Source organism: Ostrinia furnacalis, unplaced genomic scaffold, assembly GCF_004193835.3.
Source record: "Ostrinia furnacalis isolate ACB-3 unplaced genomic scaffold, ASM419383v2 OfSCF7339, whole genome shotgun sequence".
Lineage (NCBI taxonomy): Eukaryota > Metazoa > Arthropoda > Insecta > Lepidoptera > Crambidae > Ostrinia > Ostrinia furnacalis.
The window spans coordinates 288,838-308,737 of NW_021137578.1; the positions used below are offsets into that span (position 1 = coordinate 288,838).

The 19,900-nt window shown below is 34.1% G+C and overlaps 2 protein-coding genes across 2 annotated transcripts; both read left to right on the forward strand.

The window, feature by feature from the left end:
* Positions 1–12,318: 12,318 nt before the first annotated feature.
* On the forward strand, positions 12,319–15,721 carry Or-30 (olfactory receptor 30). The gene is made up of 5 exons (XM_028319930.1): positions 12,319–13,124; positions 13,195–13,294; positions 14,457–14,561; positions 14,730–14,885; positions 15,182–15,721. The coding sequence occupies exons 1-5, from the start codon at positions 12,319–12,321 to the stop codon at positions 15,233–15,235; spliced, it is 1,221 nt and encodes a 406-aa protein (XP_028175731.1). The 3' UTR covers positions 15,236–15,721.
* A 2,672-nt stretch (positions 15,722–18,393) lies between these two features.
* Positions 18,394–19,751, forward strand: LOC114363979 (uncharacterized). Its single transcript, XM_028319950.1, has one exon. It carries the CDS (start codon positions 18,417–18,419, stop codon positions 19,317–19,319), a length of 903 nt encoding a protein of 300 aa, XP_028175751.1. The 5' UTR covers positions 18,394–18,416; the 3' UTR covers positions 19,320–19,751.
* The last annotated feature ends 149 nt before the right edge of the window (positions 19,752–19,900 follow it).

Below are 19,900 nucleotides of genomic sequence, written 5' to 3' on the forward strand. Positions count from 1 at the left end.
AAATGAAGTCAAACATGCTTTATGCTGTGTCTTATGCATTTTTCAATAAATTCACTTTCTAATGATGACATTAAAACTTGACCTACTTACAGTTTATCGTAGCTTTGTCAGTATGGCAGAGGTTCCAAATTATTACTAGGATTATCTCATGAATGATTATGTAAAAATCCTAATTATTCCGATGTCAGCTGTAGTTACGTCAGCCTCATTTTTCTGAGCTTCCGTCAACGATTTTCTCCGGTTTTTCCGTCCGTATTAGTGTTGCGCACTTTGTAATTCAAATGTTGTTAGTGGCCGAACGCGGCCGAACCCGCAGCGCGGCATAACTCAATTTCCGGCTGGCCCAGCCGCGGTCTTCGCAACGGAGTGCACTACGGTATTCCTCAAAATAAAACTAATTTGCTACTCACAAAAGCTGCACATTATGTAGGTCTCTTTTCTTCTATACTCTAGTCTCTCCATTAGGGAGTTGGACGAACTAGGGTAGTTACAGTAGTTTTACCGTTTCTTCTTTTCTAATACATTCGACCAATATCACGATTATACTTATAAATCAGCAGTAGGGTATTAACAAAGTCAAAGTTAAATAAAGACTTGAAAGAACCAAATAAATATTTTTTCTTTCTTTCAAAACCCTTGAAAAGCCTACTTGAAAAAAAAGTAAATAAACTTATTAGACTATGAAACTTCTAATAATATGTGAATTACTTTAAATGAAACTAAATAAAAACAGATTTATAAAGATTACTATTCTCACAGACAGCCTTTTACAAAAATATAAACAAAGAAACTTAAAAACTGATTTTTCCTCCTTAATATTAATGAAGATTGGTCCAGCAGACATAATATTGTTGCGGAAGCTATTCTTCAACAGTTTCTCACCCTAAAAACGGTCATTAACTGAGCGAACCATTAACCAACCCCCATCACTCTTCAGCGCCGACGACTAGCGACCCGAAACACCTTTAGATACATATTGCATACTAATCGTTTATTTATCAATGTAACGTTAACAATATTTTTGAACAAAAAAGCTCAAAGCCATGATAGGAACGGTGAAGGGAAGGAACTGGCCGACTCGTCATACGAGGAACGCGGGTCGAACCCCGCTACCGCTCGACTATAATGTAGTGCACCCACTCGTGATACAAGCATATAGCTTACTACATAGTACGAGGGGCTAACGGGACTATTAGTAAAATTTTAAAATCGTTTTCTAAGAAAACCTTTCAAGCTCTATTCGATAATAATATACAAAAAAACCAACCGAATTGAAAACCTCCTCCTTTTGTTGAAGTTGGTTAAAAATAACCTTACATTTGTCGTAAACCGCTTGGTACCACGTAAAATGTAGACTGAAATACATTAGTAGGTAAGGGCGCTATATAAAACTTTGTTGCGGTTTATATTGGCTACAGGCTTACTGCAGGGTTACTCATAAAAACACAATATGAAACGACATTTTCAGCTGTCCACAATGGTGTGGAAGCGGCTATCACGTCTCGCAATATTATAAAAAGTAAATGACATGGAATTTGAAATACGAAACCGTCGTGCAAATTAGTTTTTTTTTATTTTCACTATATTGTAAATTAATTGTAGAATTCTAAACTTTTGTAAAATAAACGTACCTACAAAAAACTTATATTGGAACAGTAGGTAGGGTGGTATAAGTTTTGAAAACAAAACACTTAAGCCTGATTACAGGAAGCCATACAGAAGGTACGTTCATAGAAAAGAATATCGGGAATAAGCGAAGTTCACAAAATTTTGCTGGCTCTGGGAATTTTACCTTTGTACCCCTATATTGAACTAGATCCAATCTTAGTTCATCATACATATTTACATTTCATAGAAAGTTTCATTGGATTTTGCGTTTTATAGTATCCGTAAAGTCTGTTGATCGAATTATGAATATTCCAACATTCACTCTAATATTATATTTTTGTGAGATTTGAACAGCATAACTGCTTGAAATCGGTACGTGACCCACCAATCCATATCAGCTTTTTGTAAAATATACCACCACTATTCTTACAATACCCAACACGTAGGTTTTTATGTAACGTTTTTCCATACCTACCACACGCCACTATTAAACGCATTACCAACCTGTCAAATGCATTAATATTTGTGGTTATGGTTGACCAACATGCATAATACAGCTCCGCTACCCTTCTCGCGCCTTTGTTGTGTTCACCATCGACTGCTATAGATCCAACCACTCAATTTAGTGATGTTCCAGTGAGGCGCCCAGCCCCGAAGCTCCTATTAATTCTGTATGCTGAGCACCAGATGTTTTGATTAATTAAGTCGAAAATGCTTATTGCTAACAGATACTCGTACCTACCGAAATAGATATTCGTCTAGTGATTTGAGTGGGGCGTTTGGTGAAAACGTTACTTACCTACATTTAAATGTGAAATAGACAAAGGGTTACAGCAGAAACAAATATCCTTGAAAAAGAAAAAATGTGAATAATAAATTAGGTATTGTGTTAGGTATATCTACTAAATATTCACAAAGTATTTCAGCATTAAAAATCATAGAAAACTTTTCAATAAAGTACTGTCTTCCAGTAAAAGACCGTTTATTTTTATACGCAATAATGCTCTACTGTCGTCGCGGAAGCAAAAAAATTGAGGTATCCTCATTTTGTTTTTCATTTATTTCCTATTATGATTACCTACCTTACGAAAGTCATTATGAAAGAACAAAGGCTTCGCTTTCAAATAATTTTAATAAAGAAAACATACACGCTTTTCGTCGAACATGTTCGCAATAAGTAGCGTCTTTTAAAAGAAAATAACTTATTAACTGTCATGATTGTTGCTGAAAACGTTATTTCCGTTTTAATAAAAAAGGATTGTCTGAAATAGAAAGATAAGTTTATTTGATAGGTAAATTATTCGTCATAATTAAAAAAATTATGCATCAGATTATAAAATTATTACTTTATGTTTCTTCGTCATTATATCTACTGAAATCCTGTTTCATTTAATTTAATCTCGAGTGATACTATAATTGTTTATAATTAATTCACATAGACAATAAGATTGATTATTTAACACAAACAACTTCAACTCATTAGATGTATAGAAATTTTGATAATCATATATCGCATTGAGACAACGGAGGAATGGGTAACATTACACAAATATGCGGCTAAGAATGCTTCAGGAGTAATACGAAGCCTAAAGCTTCGGCGAAACCAACGCGTGTAGATCGCGTACGCTATGGCGATGACGATGGAGATCGCTGCGACCAATGACAGGACGTGTTGATGTGAACTCATCGCTAGAAATTAATAGACTACATCCAATGATATTATATAAAAACAAAAGCAGATATGTTATAAGCGCTCGCGCTGTGAATACTCAAATCCGTCCCAATTGGGACGTCTTGTGTTTAGTCTTCGTGTGGCCTGCGTCGTGCGCAATCGCGTGCGTACCACACCGTAAGTTCCTGTGTTCTTACCAAAATAAATAAAAAATGCCATCGTGTGTGTTTCGAAAGTGTACCAATTATGACTCTAAAGTAAACAAAATACAAGGGATCTCTTACCACATGTGATTATGCAAAATTATTTAGTATTTATATTTTCAATTATTTATGCAAACAATCAAGACGCCATGCGCCATGTTCAAGTTAAGAAAGAGAAAGCGATCTTGTTTTGTCGTTAGAGCGATAAGGATGCGTGCGCTGCGGACATAGATTAGTTAGTGCAGAATCGTTAAAACTATAGCTATCTCTTTCATTTGCGTGCTATTTCGTATCTTTTGTTTCACTTATAAGTTACATTTGTCAATGTATGCAATTTGGAATAGCTCGGCACGGATTAAAATCGTAATTTCTATGAACGTAACATATCTATAGTTCTATAATATCATTGACTACATCTGATCGCCATAGCGCACGCAGCTGCACGCGTTGGTTTGATCTAACCTTAACGAGCACTCTGTGGCTGCGCGTGATGTGACTACAGTGTTGCCAACCTATTCTACCTCAATGAATGTAACAGCGTTTGCACAGTTGAACATAACGAATTTGAATTAATATGATGAGTTATGTCCTATATTTGGATTCCAAGCAAATATTATGTAACACGCGCGTGAAGAAGAGACAAAGCACGGCGTAGTAACTAAATGTTACAGATTTTTATTTTAACAACAGTTTGTGGATCTTCATCCTGTACTTCCTCTTTCCTCGTTCTTACGTGTCCCAAATAATTGTCTATTTCCCTGAGAAGCTGAAGTGATCTCTAATCAAACTGCATGTGTGCTTAATTTTGAAAGTTGCCTAATCCTCAAATATGTGCAAAATAAAGGGACTCGGAGACGACTATTATACCTACATGAATGTAGAGACACCATTGATACCAAATTGTCTATTTCCCTGAAAATCTCAAGTGATTTCTTAATTTTGAAAGTGGCCTAATCCTCAAATCTGTGCAAAACAAAGGGACTGGGAGACGACTAATTATGACACACATCGAGGCCGCCATCGGGATCGCCCGACACGCGCCGTCCGCGGATTGCTCATGCCGGCTTAATTACTCTTGCTAATGGCTTTAAAATTTGTCGTTTTAACGAAATTTGCAATATTGGATTATAATTCCCTTATCAGACATTACTGTTGGGAATGACGTTGCGAGCATTTTTGGTACCTACATACACGTAGGTGCAATTTGTTTCACCGAAAAAAAGTTAATATCCTCGAAGAAAAGTCCCATAAAGAGTCATTTCCTCACCTCTTTCATGAACGATAGGATATAATAAATTGTCTTTTTAAAACTACTTACTTGTTCCATGTATTTTACATTCCTACGATTTGTTTACCTACTTAAAAATAATGTTGGTACTTTTTCATTTCAGGCAACTTTAATTAATGACCAAACAGACTGTTGGAGTCATTATAACTTTACCCGCAGCTACGCATGCGTAATTATTTGGTTTTACTAAAAATCTATAGATGCGCTTGTGAAAAATTTCAAGAATAGTCCAGTCAATAAAGCATTATAGATGGAAAACTGTAGAACACAATTTCTGACTTCAGGACTTTATTTAGACTAGTTAGGAGGTGAACATAGCAAAAGTCCCCGCCCTTAGCCCTTGAGCCGGCGGGGAGAGGGAGGTTTAAAGGTGCCACTTTTCGGTTTTTCGCTTAATCCTCGGAAACTATGCGTCCTAGTGACATGACTACTTTGAACCAAAAAAAGAATATTCAATTTGCTACAGGTAAGATAAACAAGTTTTTCTATAAATTGTATAGTTTTCGTGGCATCTGCTCTAGAAGGTCTGTAATATTGGAAATTTTATTTTTGTCTTACATGTTCCCATCAGGGGAAAATCGACTAAATCAACATTAAGCAATCATTCTAGACATGCGGGAGCATGTTAAGCCTAGTACCAGGGAGGGGACTGCACCGTGCGTATATTTAGACGAACCACTTTGAGCCTATCTACCAATACCTAAATAACCGTTTGAGGTATATTTATGAAATTTGAAGCTGATGTATATCTTGCAAGTCTCAATACATGAGCCAAATTTGAAGTGTTAATGCACTGTAGTTTTTGAGTGATGAGGAGTCAAAAGTGGCTCAAAGTGGTTCGTCTAAATATACGCACGGTGCAGTCCCCTCCACGGAACTAGGCTTATCATGCTCCCGCATGTCTGTAGTGTTTGCTCAATGTTGATTTAGTCGATTTTCTCCTGAAAGGAACATGTAAGACAACAATAAAACTTCCAATTTTACAGACCTTCTAGAGCAGATGCCGCAAAAACTATACAAGATATAGCAAAACTTGATGGTCTCACCTGTAGCAAATTGAATAAGCTTTTTTTGGTTCATAGTAGTCATGTCACTAGGACGCATAGTTTCCGAGGATTAAGCGAAAAACCGAAAAGTGGTACCTTTAAAACCCCCTCTCCCCGCCGGCTCAAGGGCTAAGGGCGGGGACTTTTGCTATGTTCACCACCTAACTAGGCTAAATAAAGTCCCGAGGTCAGAAATTGTGTTCAACGGATTTCTCTCTACACCGTCGTTAAGGCATTCATTGACTGGACTAGAATGTCTTATCAAATTCAATTAAGCCTACCTAGCTATAACTACGAATGTTCAAACAACACAGATCCATTAGTTAGTTCATATTTTTTACTTACACTAAATGTTACAAAATATTTTAATGAGTTAAAACCTTTTACACACATTTTATAATATCAATATGTCATAAGCTTATAACCTAATCCAGAACTGCCGCGGATTCTTTCAAAAAGTTTTTAATGATTGATCTCTATTGTTCAGTGCCTGAAGAGTTTTAGTTACAAATTAGAAAAACGTTTTAACTTTTGAATGGGTGAATCCAATTCAGTAAATCCAGACTGTCATTGCCAGCCAATTCGAGAAATTTGGAAACAAAACAGCTAATTCATTCTGTTATTGCGAGGCTCGGGGGCAAATCGTGTTTTTCAGCGGTCGTAGTTTTTCCCGCGCGTTCAATTAGTCCGGGGTCTGCACTACGTAAAGTAAAAGCGAACACAATTTTATTATTGAAACAGTTTTGAACATCGATTCAAACGCCTGAAATAGAATCATGTATTATTCCCAGATGCTTTTGAATCTCACTGTCACCTAAAAGTTGAAACTATAATTAGATAATCGTAAGTTAATTATCAGTGATTAAGTACTAGCGGCTGTCAAGTGATCCTAAGCTCAAAAAAGTGTTAACCTTTTTCACATCACATCTATCTAAATATATAAAAGGAGAAACTGACTGACTGACTGACAGATCAACGCACAGCCTAAACGGCTAAACGTAGGCACTTGAAATTTGGAAGGAACGTAGCTTAGGTACCGTAGAGGTGCACTAAGAAAGGAATTCTCGAAATTCCCACGGGAACGGGAATTAGCGGGAAAAACGGGATTCACGCGTACGAAGTCGCGGGCGGCCGCTAGTTAAAAATAAATTTGTTCCTTCATTCGGTTCAGCAAAATGCTGGACAAAGGCCTCCCCAAGGATTACCAATACTGCGCTGCCCGAATCGATAAATTAATTGCAACCAATCAAAAACAAAATAATTTTCGCTCTTGTGCTCTATAAAACTAGATAACTAGGTAACTGTGAGATACTTTTTTATCTATGACCATTAAAATTCCGTAATACCCCGCCGCAGGCCAGCCAGCAAGGTACAAACATCCATCAGCGAGCTTCGCAAACATGACAGATATCTGCCAACAACAGGCTAATTCTTTGTTAGTTTTGAGCCTAGGAAACATTATTTAAAATGACTTTCTAGGTAGGATTTGCTTATAGCTTTTTACTGAAATTGTTTTAAACAAAAACTTGTAACATAAACTCGTATACACTAGGCTGAGTGCACCATCTAACTTTGACCGTAACTTACTATTAAAACACAGATTTTTGACATCTGTTAAAGTTAAAGTAAGATGATGCAACCAAGCCTCAGTGCTGCGTGGGGTTAACGGTATATTCTTTTAAAAAGTAATAATAATAAAAAAATAAGATGACTGAAGCTGAAAATTAGAACTCCATAGTAAAGCTATTAATGCTCCATAGTAAAACTTAAAAGTACAAATTCTTTTTATTTCTTTTTTTCTAAGGGATAAAGTTTCAAAGTCTATTTTATTAAACAAAACAATGTTTGCTGACTGAATGCTAATTAAAATTAAGTAACCAAAACAAACGAAAATCTGACGGCAAAGTGAACGCGTCAAATGAGTTTTAATTAGGGAACTTAGTCATAAGGAAAACAATGAAATAGAGGATTACAGTTTCTAAGCTCATGTATGATGTATGCCAGCCTAAACAAACAGGCGGATTCGTGTACACGTTACTGGCTTAAACTGTTTTGTGTACAACAATCGCTTAGCACAACCGTGTTCGTATTGTATGAACATTAAAGGATTCACTGATTGGTTAATCCTTAAAAATGCCAATAACTTTCTAAAGGTACCCATTAATAACAAATAGAGGCATGAGATTTGATTTCCATAACAAAAATATTGTATAAAGTTTTTTTTGTCATAAAGTTAAGAATAAGTAATTTAATAAAATCAGACGACGTTTACAGCCCCTAGATAGTGCGTGAAAGCATAGTAATGCCCGGTCAATGAGTCAGCTGAGTGTCGATAGTGTTGTCTTCATACGAGTACAATAAAAGCTCGATAAACTGCCGCTAGACCTCGTTGCTTCGAGAAAATTTAAAATATAGGACATTTTAAATTTTCTCGAGATCTAGCGGCAGGTTGTAATGTGAAATACAGAAAACATATAAACTGAATAACTATGACATACAACAATAGTAATAATTACCTATATTTTAACATTATTGCCGTTAGTGCTTTAAATAAACCTAGGTACCTATATTAGATTTCAAACTAAAATATAGGACCTACATTACTGGGTTAGTTAAAAAGCTATTATTGTAGTTTGAATTACACGCATTATTAGCAGTTTACATTATATCAGGCGTTTAGATTATTAACATGAAAGCGACTTTCTTTGCATGATTATAATAAGCCAAAAAGCGCCTACAAAAAATAGTCTTACTTACTCTATGCGATTAAGTAGGGTTAAGTTACTACCTTTCTCGCCATCATAAATTATTTGACTTCTTCTGGCACAAATATCGACGTTTAACAATCGATCTATTACAACACTAGCTCTCGCTAGCCGCTATCCATCAATCTGTCAGTCGGGATGACCCATTTGGCAAGGTACGCTATGTCCCTATCGGCGCCGGAATCAATTCTTTAACACTATTTGTTGATTGCATAATATTACCACATCACCGTGATACGACAAACTTCACTACATAGTTAGTAAAAAAAGAAAATGAGAGAGAATCCGGACGCATAAAAGAGCTTTTTTTCGGCCCTTAATGCATCTAAGTATTAATCTATTTTTGTATAATACTTAAGTAAAGATGATCGATTTTGTGAACAAATAGAAAAAGTTTACTTTTTGCGTTTATAATGCTATTATGGTTATGGTTGATATCTTAAATTGTTTATTTCAAGCTAAATATGAATAGGAGCGAAAATAATGAGCAAACTTTGGGTCTAAAATTTACAACTCGTGCTTAACTTTTAATTAAAATTTTCCCCTGAAAAGCGTTTATTTCTCTTGTGTGTTACCTACCTGCGGGTACACAGAAATAATATCATTTAACCATTGTATTCAAAATAATGATTACTTTTAACGAAAAACCAAGAATCTGTTCTGTGTGCTCACCATGAGTTTACGTTAAGTGTGCTTGCTAGAAGATTTTAATTCTTGAAAGTAACCGCTAGGGGCGCTGTACAATTTGTCATTAATTTAATGACATTTTTACGTAGTCGCTAGCGAGCATACCTAAAACTAAACTTATGGTAAGCACACTGTAGATATTTTTACAAAAACCATTATTAAGCATCAAATAATAGAGAGTCTAAAGTTGCATTCCAATGAAATATCATTAATATAAAATTACTCTTGCAAAACAATTTGTTTTTGCAAAGTTTCTGCCAACACGCTCGAATTTAATTTAAAGAGAATCACCGGTTATGTAAATGGCGAAACCGCTTAGAGAAAATATTTTTACACGATTCTCTTTAACCCTTACAGTTAAAGCTTTCCAAATTTTTGTTATTATACTTTTTTCAAGTTGGAGTTAAAACAGACGTCGAGATTTAGATAACAAATTCAAGTCAGCAGCGGCTCTTTGGGGCTTCCGACGGAATACAGATGAACGAATACAAAGTAAAGTCTCTTCCAAATGGGTTTTAAAATGCCGTCACAATTTTCGTCTATTTTGTGAGCATATTTTCGACTAACATGCGTCCAATCATTCAACCGTTAATTCACAAACTTTAACAGGAAACTAGAGTTACAAAATAAACCTTAGTCTACGCACGAAAATGGCCTCAGAAAACTGAATTAAATTAATTTATTTAAAATGTAATTTTGTAATTACCCACTTAAACTTCGTTAGCGCCCTTTTCGTCATCAAGAACGACCCTTCTTGCTCTCTCAGCAGAATACCAAATGAGCAACATATTTTTCTTCAATTTAGGTAGGTTTTTTTTCTTCATAATAAACAGTTACTGACAAGAACCTCTTACCTAATTTCACTGCGTATTTTTGGTTACATTATGAAATAAGTTCCTCATTTGCGACAACTGAGCAAGTACCTAAGTATGAAAAACATTAAGCTGTCGCTACGTTGTGTTCCTGAATTAGGCGCAACTCTATGAAATATTGTATTTGTGTATAAACTCTTATTACTATGTATTATATGTATAGGCCCTTTTCAGGGCACTTATGCAACTACAATTATACAAATTGAAAATAAATAGCGAATTATACTTGGTTAATAAGCTATGTATGGCTGTTAAGATTTTGCAGACTTGTATTCACACTGCAACGATTTGACTGTTTCCGACACATATTCAGTATTATCTAATGACAAAATGCCTGCAAAACCCCCAGCTGATTGATTGTTCTCGCGGACAGTTCTAACTCAATTGGCTAAATAGTTTCGTGGCTAATTAGCTGTCACTTGTCAGTGGCAAGTACCTTATCGTACGCTGTACACGGCATGCGTCACATGTTTAGGAAACCAACAATTTCTAAATTTTCATCGCATCGGATTTAGAAAATATTTAGGTGCTATTTTACTATACCATTGTATAGTTTTATTTGCTGTAGATTGTACACTACATAATGCCACATGATCTAACTTTAAATACCTACCTAGTACCTACTGAAAACAGAAACTAAGAATTTCAATCAGACACTAGTTAATACATTACCCTAACGTAATCATATGAAAATTAAACATTACTATTTACTGCGCCTGAAACTAAATAACAAGTGGTATTTCTTTTTAGCTAAAACATATGAAAACCTTAACAATGAAGGTAACATTACAACTGTCTACAGTATTTTTGCGCACGGGTTATGCTTAGCTTATTTTTATTGCTTTATAACCTAGAAACAAGAATAACAACAAACAATTGTTCTGAATTTGCTTTTATGTGTAAAAAATAGAAAAATTCATATAAATGAATGTATGAAACATGAACTTAGAGATGATTTAATCTGTTGCCAAATATATTTTTTTCTTTCTTTCTTTCATTCTTTCTAATTATTAAAACATAACAAACATCCATTTAAGATTTATTCTCACAAGAGAAAAATTAAAATAGAGTCCAAATATTTATTAAAAATGAAAAGTTCTAATTTCCTGTCATGTTCCATAGAAGATTTTTTTCATAAAAATCTAACCCTATCATGCTTTCAGTATACTGGCCTTGGTAACGTCGTTTCTCAAATCCCACTATATTTTGATGAAAGCGTGCCCCTTGTTCTTGCGAATAAGCCCCCATAATTATTTATAAATATATCCCAATGAGAATGTGACGTGCATCTTTAGAGACATTCTACTATGAAGATGGAAAATTCAAATCGCTATAACTTTTTTAAAAGCAAATATTTTCGATTTGTAATCGCACTTTTTTATATACATTTGCTTACATAATCAGAATATAATAAGTAAAATCCATGCGCAAAAAAAAATTTTTTTTTTGTTGACCGGTGTTATTGATACATTGTAACACCGTGACATATCATGACATGTATCTGAACAAGCACTTATTATCTAGTGTGGAGCTATTTTAATGTCGCTTGCACTCCTGGATTCTCAAGACACAATAATGCACAATACCAATTTACTTAATTGTACGCTTTCTTGTGTTTCAAAGCAATGTGTTTTCCACTGACTTCACTCACTATCGCATTACCTACTACTTACAACCAATCCACTACGATATGTTCAGTTATTAATGTTAATTATATTCATCAATGTAGATTAATGTTTATATACCTGAAAAAATCCGTCATGGGACAAACCCATGTTTAAATGTAATTTTCCACGAACAATCTACTGAAACACACACGGACATTAATAAAAATCATTTATCGTTATTTTATTTATCACTAGCTGACCCGGCGAACTTCGTACCGCCTTAGCGTAGAGATTTTCTTAATATTTTTTTCCGTAAGAACCATCCATGGACTTCCACAAACATTCAAAAAAAAGAATTATCGAAATCGGTTCAGCCGTTCACACGTGATGCCGTGACAACGCGAAACGGGTTTCATTTTTATATATATAGATGATAGATTTACAATAGGTAATTATATCATAAACTTTTATACGGCTTGGCTCTTGAATAACTCAAGTTTAAACCACCGCTTACTTCGTAAGTAGTTAAATTAGATACGAAGTATATACAAGTGTGTTACTTATATTATAATGTTTCCAAAAACATTAGCTCCGACCAAAATCAATCGCAATAATTTCAAATTTGATAACATGTTTGTGGTAACTGCGATGGCTATGTTCATAAACAGATCACACCCATCGATACCAAGAAATTTGTTCTGGGTTTTCCAATTCCTCATCATACTAACGCTATCGACAACCACATTTTTGTTTCTTGGTAATTCGGTGCTTCTCTACGACATTCCAGCAGGACGATACGCTGAAGCCAGCAAGAATGGCACTATGGCTATTGTCGCATTCACAATCACAATTAAATACTCGTTTCTGCTATATTTCCAAAAATACATGAAGAACCTCATCAGTGTAGTGGACAGGGATTATAAATTAGCTATGGATTTCGAAGAGGAAGAAAAAGAAATCGTGATTATGTACGCCAAGAAAGGCGCTAAAGTCAGTTGGTATTGGCTGCTGGCGGCTCTATCAACTAGCATCGCGTTTCCCCTAAAGGCTATATTTAAGATGGGTTATTCATATTGGCAAGGGGACTTCAAATACATTCCCATGTTCGACATGAGGTATCCAGATCGTCTCGACATTCTAAAAGACATACCAGCTATGTTTATACTTCTTTTTGTGCTTTGCTTAATGTTTGGCTGCTACGCGACGACAATGTATATAGGATTCGACCCCTTGGTCCCTATATTTTTATTGCACATTTGTGGACAGTTAGATATACTCAGCAAAAGGATATTGAAGATATTCTCAGAAAATTATAATGAAGAAGAAATCAATGAGAAGTTGAAAAACGTTAACATTAAATTGCAAGATTTGTACGGGTTAGTCGAAATGTAATAATGTAGTTATCATTAAAAATATAAAAATTGAATAATATTATTAATATTACAGGTTAATAGAAAATATAAAAAACAAGTTTACTGTATTGTTTGAGTACAATATGAAGACAACGACCTTTTTGTTACCATTGTCCTTATTTCAGGTTGTTGAGGTAAAGTGTTATACGGGTCATTCCACAAAAATATGTCAACTCTTAGTCAGCGCCACATTTCACATGGAATGTTTGGTAATATTTTATTCCAAAATTGTTAAATAACAGCTCGCAATGTGTTTTAATCATCACCCATTTATATTTTTTAAAACTATTTAAAAATAATCTTAAATTCCTTTTAAGTGACCCAAAACGTCATTCCCTAGGCAGGTCAGTACTCCAAAAGTTTGTGTTTTGGAATCCATATTTATAGAAACATCAACTTGATCCTTTGTTTTAATTAACGAATAATCTATTTAAACGTACATTACACCAAATTCTATTAATATTTTGCGGTTTCAATAAAGAATAATTTGATTTTCTTAAGTTGAAAAAGTGTCCACAGCTTTTAGCGTCATTCCCTCGCCAAGCACTGATTTTATAATTTTGCGCTTTAATATGTATTTAGAGTGAATGACATTTAGTTGAGTTTAAAGTACGATACGAAGTTATCCTCAGACCATACTGGCTGTGCGGCAGCCGTTTTGTGAATAAGTGCAAACGTACCAGTTGTTGTGGAAACATGTGTTGAACCAGTCACTTCGTCAGTCCCTAGTTGAGTAGCTTTATTGATTACAATAGGAAATTGTATATAATTTAATAGTATTTACGTATGGATTTTTGGCTATTTTCAGCACATCGTATTAAGCATCTTATAAAATAAAGTGAATCTGCATTTGTGTTAAGTTTTACTCCAAATCGTCAGTCCCTAGACCGTCAGGCCCTAGCTTTAAATGGCACTAGGAACTAAATTTGTGGTTAATGAATGACGTTTTTTATATAGTGGTAATAACAATACAACTACATTAAGTATAATAACTTATCTATAAATGTTAAGGTTATAAATTTTATACTTTATTAAAAGTCATATAGGAGTAGTGTAGTATGAAAAAATTGAAAATTATAATTTCTCCTAAAATAAAGCATAAATTGACTGGCCCTTTTAGACATAACATAATTAATAAATAAACTATAATTTACACTAATAAAGTATTCAAAATCATCTTAAAAAAGTTTAAGACAAAATGACGTCGAAATTATACAGATTTTTATGGAATGACCCATAATAATTAAATTTATTATTGTGACATTTATGTAATAACATAATTATTGAAATTTTCAGGACTTAAAACGTTCGCAATTGAATATGGAATTTCTTTCGTTTTTCGTAGCAACTATTTTACATTTTTACATGCCGTGTTATTATAGCGATAATCTTTTGGAACGGGTGCGTTAAATAAATATTATTGTTTTTATTAAAACCTACTCGTAATTTTGTACCTAGGTACCTAACTGCATGAAATCATTATTTTTTCATTGGAAGAAGAGATAGTGTATTGAAAGAAGAAAAAAAATGATTTGGGTTTTCTTATAATATTGATTTAAATTTTCTCAGAGCTATTACCTACGTGAAGCCATATACTCCTGCGGTTGGGAGACCCACCCGAACACTCGGGCTCGCAAGACAGTGTTGCTGATGATGACCAGGACCACGGCACCGCTAGTTTTGAGCACCATCTTCTATACTATATGTCTGGACACTTTTGCAGAGGTAGCCAATTTCTTATTCATCATCATTATTATTTCAGCCACAGGACGTCCATTGCTGAACATAAGCCTCCCCCAACGACTTCCAAATGATCGGTTGGCAGCGGCTTACATCCAGCGCCTTCCTGCTACTTTTACGAAGTTGTCGGTCCACACCCGGTGGACATCCTACGCTGCGCTTTTCTTATTAAGATAAATGTATTATTCAATGCAGAATCATACAATCTATAATTTAGTCCCTAAATTAATGTACTTTACGATTAATTACACTGATGCTAACCTAATTTTTAATAATTTCAGATGTGCCGTCAGTCGTATGCCATATTTAATATCATGAACGCAGCCTGCGCTTAAATCCTTTGAAATTATCTTCCCTATTCATAAAATCTATTTATCCATATTGATGCACTTTTTTGTTAATCGCTGTCACTTATACCATGTAGGGAAGCATTTTTAAGCAATACGTGTACTAATCAGATTCACTTACGTACCAAAATTGACCCAATCGAACGATATCAAGACTTCATAGAGTCTAATATCACATTTTAACATACCTACCGCTCTTTATGTTCAACGAACATGTACAAAATACGATTTGTAATAGACGGTAGTACCAAATTACCATTGCATTGACGGAGTAGACCTTAATTAAGGTGGCAAACAATAGACTCGAGTACACAATCATCTCTACATACATCCAGTAATTGGAATGCGAGTACCTGTGTAGTTTACATTTCATTCTCGTGCAAAATTGAACCATGACCAAAACTATGCAATAGATTACCCGTTCCTACCTAATTTTGGGTTACTACATACATAATACTCATTAAATGTAAAACTATAATAAGAACACATTATAAAAACGTGCGCAAAGTAGGTTAAACTACTCGTACCTATGCTTGGTATTGCTTAGCATACCTATCTCGAAACGTGACCAAGTAGTACCTACTTATGCTAATTACTAATTTGTAATCCACCTATTTAGTATTTTTATTGAAACACCTTCTTCTTCGTCGTTTCGTTACACTCTAGGCAGAGTGGTCGTGGTCGACATACTTACCTGGTTAAAACACCAATTTAGAATATATTTTCATATAGACTAGAATATAATGGTAGAATATAAATATAAAAAAATATAACAGCAATATGTACCTACTTAACATTACTTAATATTATTATAAAAATCCGCTTATTTTTAAACTCATGCTACAACTCACAACATACTTTAATGTTACAGTAATACAATTGTGTCGACGCACCTACTATTATCTATCAGTAAATATTTACCGACTAAAGGCTTTATGTAGGGCTAGACAGGTCTTTTTCGTCAGGAAATGCATGAAAGTGCATACCCACTGGCCCGGGGAAACCAGTGGGTGAGGTTTTCCCTGTGTCAGATGGACAGGGTCTCGGTCTACTTACTACGGTGACCTTCAAAATCTTGGACGGGACCGCGAGTTATTTTCCAAGCTTAGGCTTAGACACTGGCCCATTTATTGTCCCGAAGCAGTGGTAGGGTTAATACTGGGACGTGTAAAAGTGTTTTTTAAAAGCCTATTTGCAAAAATAAATGAGTTTTATTAATTTTATGACTTTTTTTACACGCTGTACTGAGTATTGCCCACTATGATATATGCATATCAATAATTAATTTGGTTAATTAAATTTTCAACAATAATTTGTAGATGAAAACTCTACATAATGCTTGTTGTGGAGCGATGAAGCCAATGATTTATACCTATTTATTTTTTACGCATTATCTAAGTATTGGTTTACCTATAACCATTTGTTATCTGCCTAATTATGATGTTAACAAAACAATACTAAATAATAATTAGTATTGTTTTAATAATATAAGGTTTAAAGATTCTTTATTTCTCAATAAAAACATAATTGTCACTTACTTGAGAACAAAATTAAACTAAGTATAATTTTCATTTGAATCGTTCGCACCGATATGTTTTATAAAAAGCATTGGCTTTAGCAAATTATACCATCTGATTGGCGATAAAAAGTAAATCAGTATAATATAGGTTCAAAACAAAATTAAATATAATTTTCTAAATTGTAAATATTAGTTTTAGACATTAAATTTAATAAGTAAGGCTCATTCTACAACGTCATGAATATGTAGGGCAAGTTTCTTTTTAAAAATATTTAGGGNCTGGCACAGTGCCTAATTATATCTAACATTACCTTTCACCTAAAAAATATTTCACCAAGTTATCTCTAATAGCGACGAAGCAGGATTTTTTTTAACTTCAAATGCGATTTCCCAAAAATCACCATTTTCGACTTAACTCCGTTTTCACTGGGGGTACAGATATTTCCTTGATTTCAAAAACCTATGAGTGCGGAGCTTATAAAGTTACCAAAAACTAAATAATGTGTTTTATTATCGAAATAGGTTATTGTTGAAATTGTCCCGATATTGTCACGATTAAACAATGTTTTAACCCCGTTATCGGGTCACGATGTGCAGAAATGTAACTTGTTTACAGCATGGACCTATAAAAAAAGGCGGACGGAACTCGCGCTACAACAAAACTGTGACGCAAAATTTTGGCGTTTGTCTATTGTGTGAGTGAATTTAGGGATGCCATGTTAGCCAAAACATTTTACCCTTTTATTTTAAGAAAAACATAGATCGGCAGATGTTACTTGGAAATGTAGACAGAATTATTCCGTGCCATTTTAAAAGGATGAAAGGTGAATGCGTTGAGGTAGGCGCGAAATTTTCAATGTTCAAATTTTCTTACATTGTTTGCAAGTCAGTGTGTCAGGGTATGTAGTTATGTACATAATGTTGATCAAAAATGATTCACGCAGTTACAAATTACGAATCTTGTGTATATTATAATCATAATCTTATGCATCATCAATATATTATTATTATCTCTGATAGATTTTTTTTAACATACAACCTGACACTGACTTGAAATCAATGTAAGAAAATTTGAATTTTGCAGTTCCACATTTTTGGGAAGGATCAAATTTGCCTATGAAAATATATCCCATTAAAACACAATTATTATGATAAATTATTTTATTTCCATAGTGTGCGTAATAAATAACTAAAAAGTCCTAAAATTATTATTAATTTCCCATATTTCGGGTAATTTTCCCACGTAAATAACTGAGAACACTGGTCTTTGACGTATTATTTTTTCGAGTGAATGACGTTTGATTTCAATTAAATTTCAATATTTTAATGTCGGGAAATAAGTGATTGGATTATTATTTTGCCTGTGAAATGTGATTCCTTAATTTTTGTTTGTTCGAACAGAACGGTTTTTACACAATTTCATCACACAAGACATGTCGTATTCGTGTTGTTTTTTCGCTGCTTAAATGTGTCAACTGTGTGAAGTTTGCACTCGAAGTGGTGTAACAGGGTGTGAATGTGTGCGTGCCGGCCTGTACGTACAGGCAAGCTGGTGTATCCTAATGTCACAGTATTTTGTTGATGAGAATCCGTCCGACTTTTTTTATAGGTCCATGGTTTACAGGTTAATATTTTGTTTACAGGTTAAACATGAAATTCATAGCTATCTTTGTGATAGCTCTTCATTATGTACTTGCTATTAATGCCAGTCCAACAAAAACAAAGAATGATCCAGATGAAATGGTTATATACCAAGGACAACATGACATCGTTAAAATATATCCATCGCTGCCGTTAATGGAAGAATTACAGAAAAGAGTTGTGTTTTTTCTAGAAGCTGATATAAATAATGATGGTAGTAAAATAGATCAAGGATTGTACGTTATTGTTGAAAACAGTACAACGAAGTTACATGACAACGGCAAAGACATAGATGGCGATGCAGAAGGTAAAGTTTTTTTTGCTTGCAAAGAAGGAATATATACGTACAATCGTAAAGAAAATAAAGCCTATAAATATGGAAATTTGAACGAGGGTATTATTTCACTGGCTGTAGAAAACAGCAGTGGTATTATTTACGCGCTTACTAAAAATCATGATTTATACAAAATTTCTGATAACGGAAGTAAATCAGACGTGGACAACCGAGTAAAAAATGCTCTGGAAATAGTGTTAGATAAGGTTGATAATCTTTATTATTATGATAACGAGAAGAATGTGTATCAGGTGAAGGATCAGCGTGTGAACAAAATTGAAGGTTTACCGAAAAATCCAAGCAAAATGGTCATGATAAAGATACCTGCTCTAGTTGCAGACGTCGAAGGCATATTCGTTTTAGCTGACGATGTTCCATATTTTATTTATTCAAACGGCACAAGTATAAGAAGCCCTCAAAATTTTGGCTTGACTAAGACTAAACCCACAGCGTTCTCGGCTGAAGGAGTGCTAGTGTTCTACGCCGCCGTAGATAAAAAAATATATGAATTTAATATCCTAGCCAAAATAATTTCAGGTGTTTTCAGTAAGATTGCAGACTTCTTTAATTTTTTTTAGAATTGTTAATACAATCAAATCCAAAGAATTATTGGTAACAAATCGTCGCTTGCCTCTCTAACTGACGTATCTGAATTTTTTTTCGAAACTGAGTTATCTACACCATCTTAATCAATTTCGCAAGACGAATCGATCTGTCTAATCGCCTGAAAATTTTGCAAAATGTCAGTTACGTTAGAGAGGCAAGCGACGAAATGTGTGAATGAAAAATGTGGAAGTCAGTATAATATTTTATACTGACTTCCACATTAAGGCAAGCGACGAAATGTGTGAATGAAAAATAGTCAGTATAATATTTTATACTGACTTCCACATTAAGTTGCAATGTTTAAGTAAGTACACATTTAGTTTTTGACTGCAAAACATAATGTTTAATTTCACATTTATGAAAAAATAAAACATAATTTATTAAGCATGATAAGTAAACTAATGATTTAATAATAAAATTATATGTAATACTAATAAATGTTTATTGGCGTGTTGTTTAACTTGGTTTTTGTATTTATAACTTTTATTAGCGTGTCTTAAATAAAAAACCCTTTTTGGAATGATTTACATAATATTAAAAAGCAAAAGCTGAA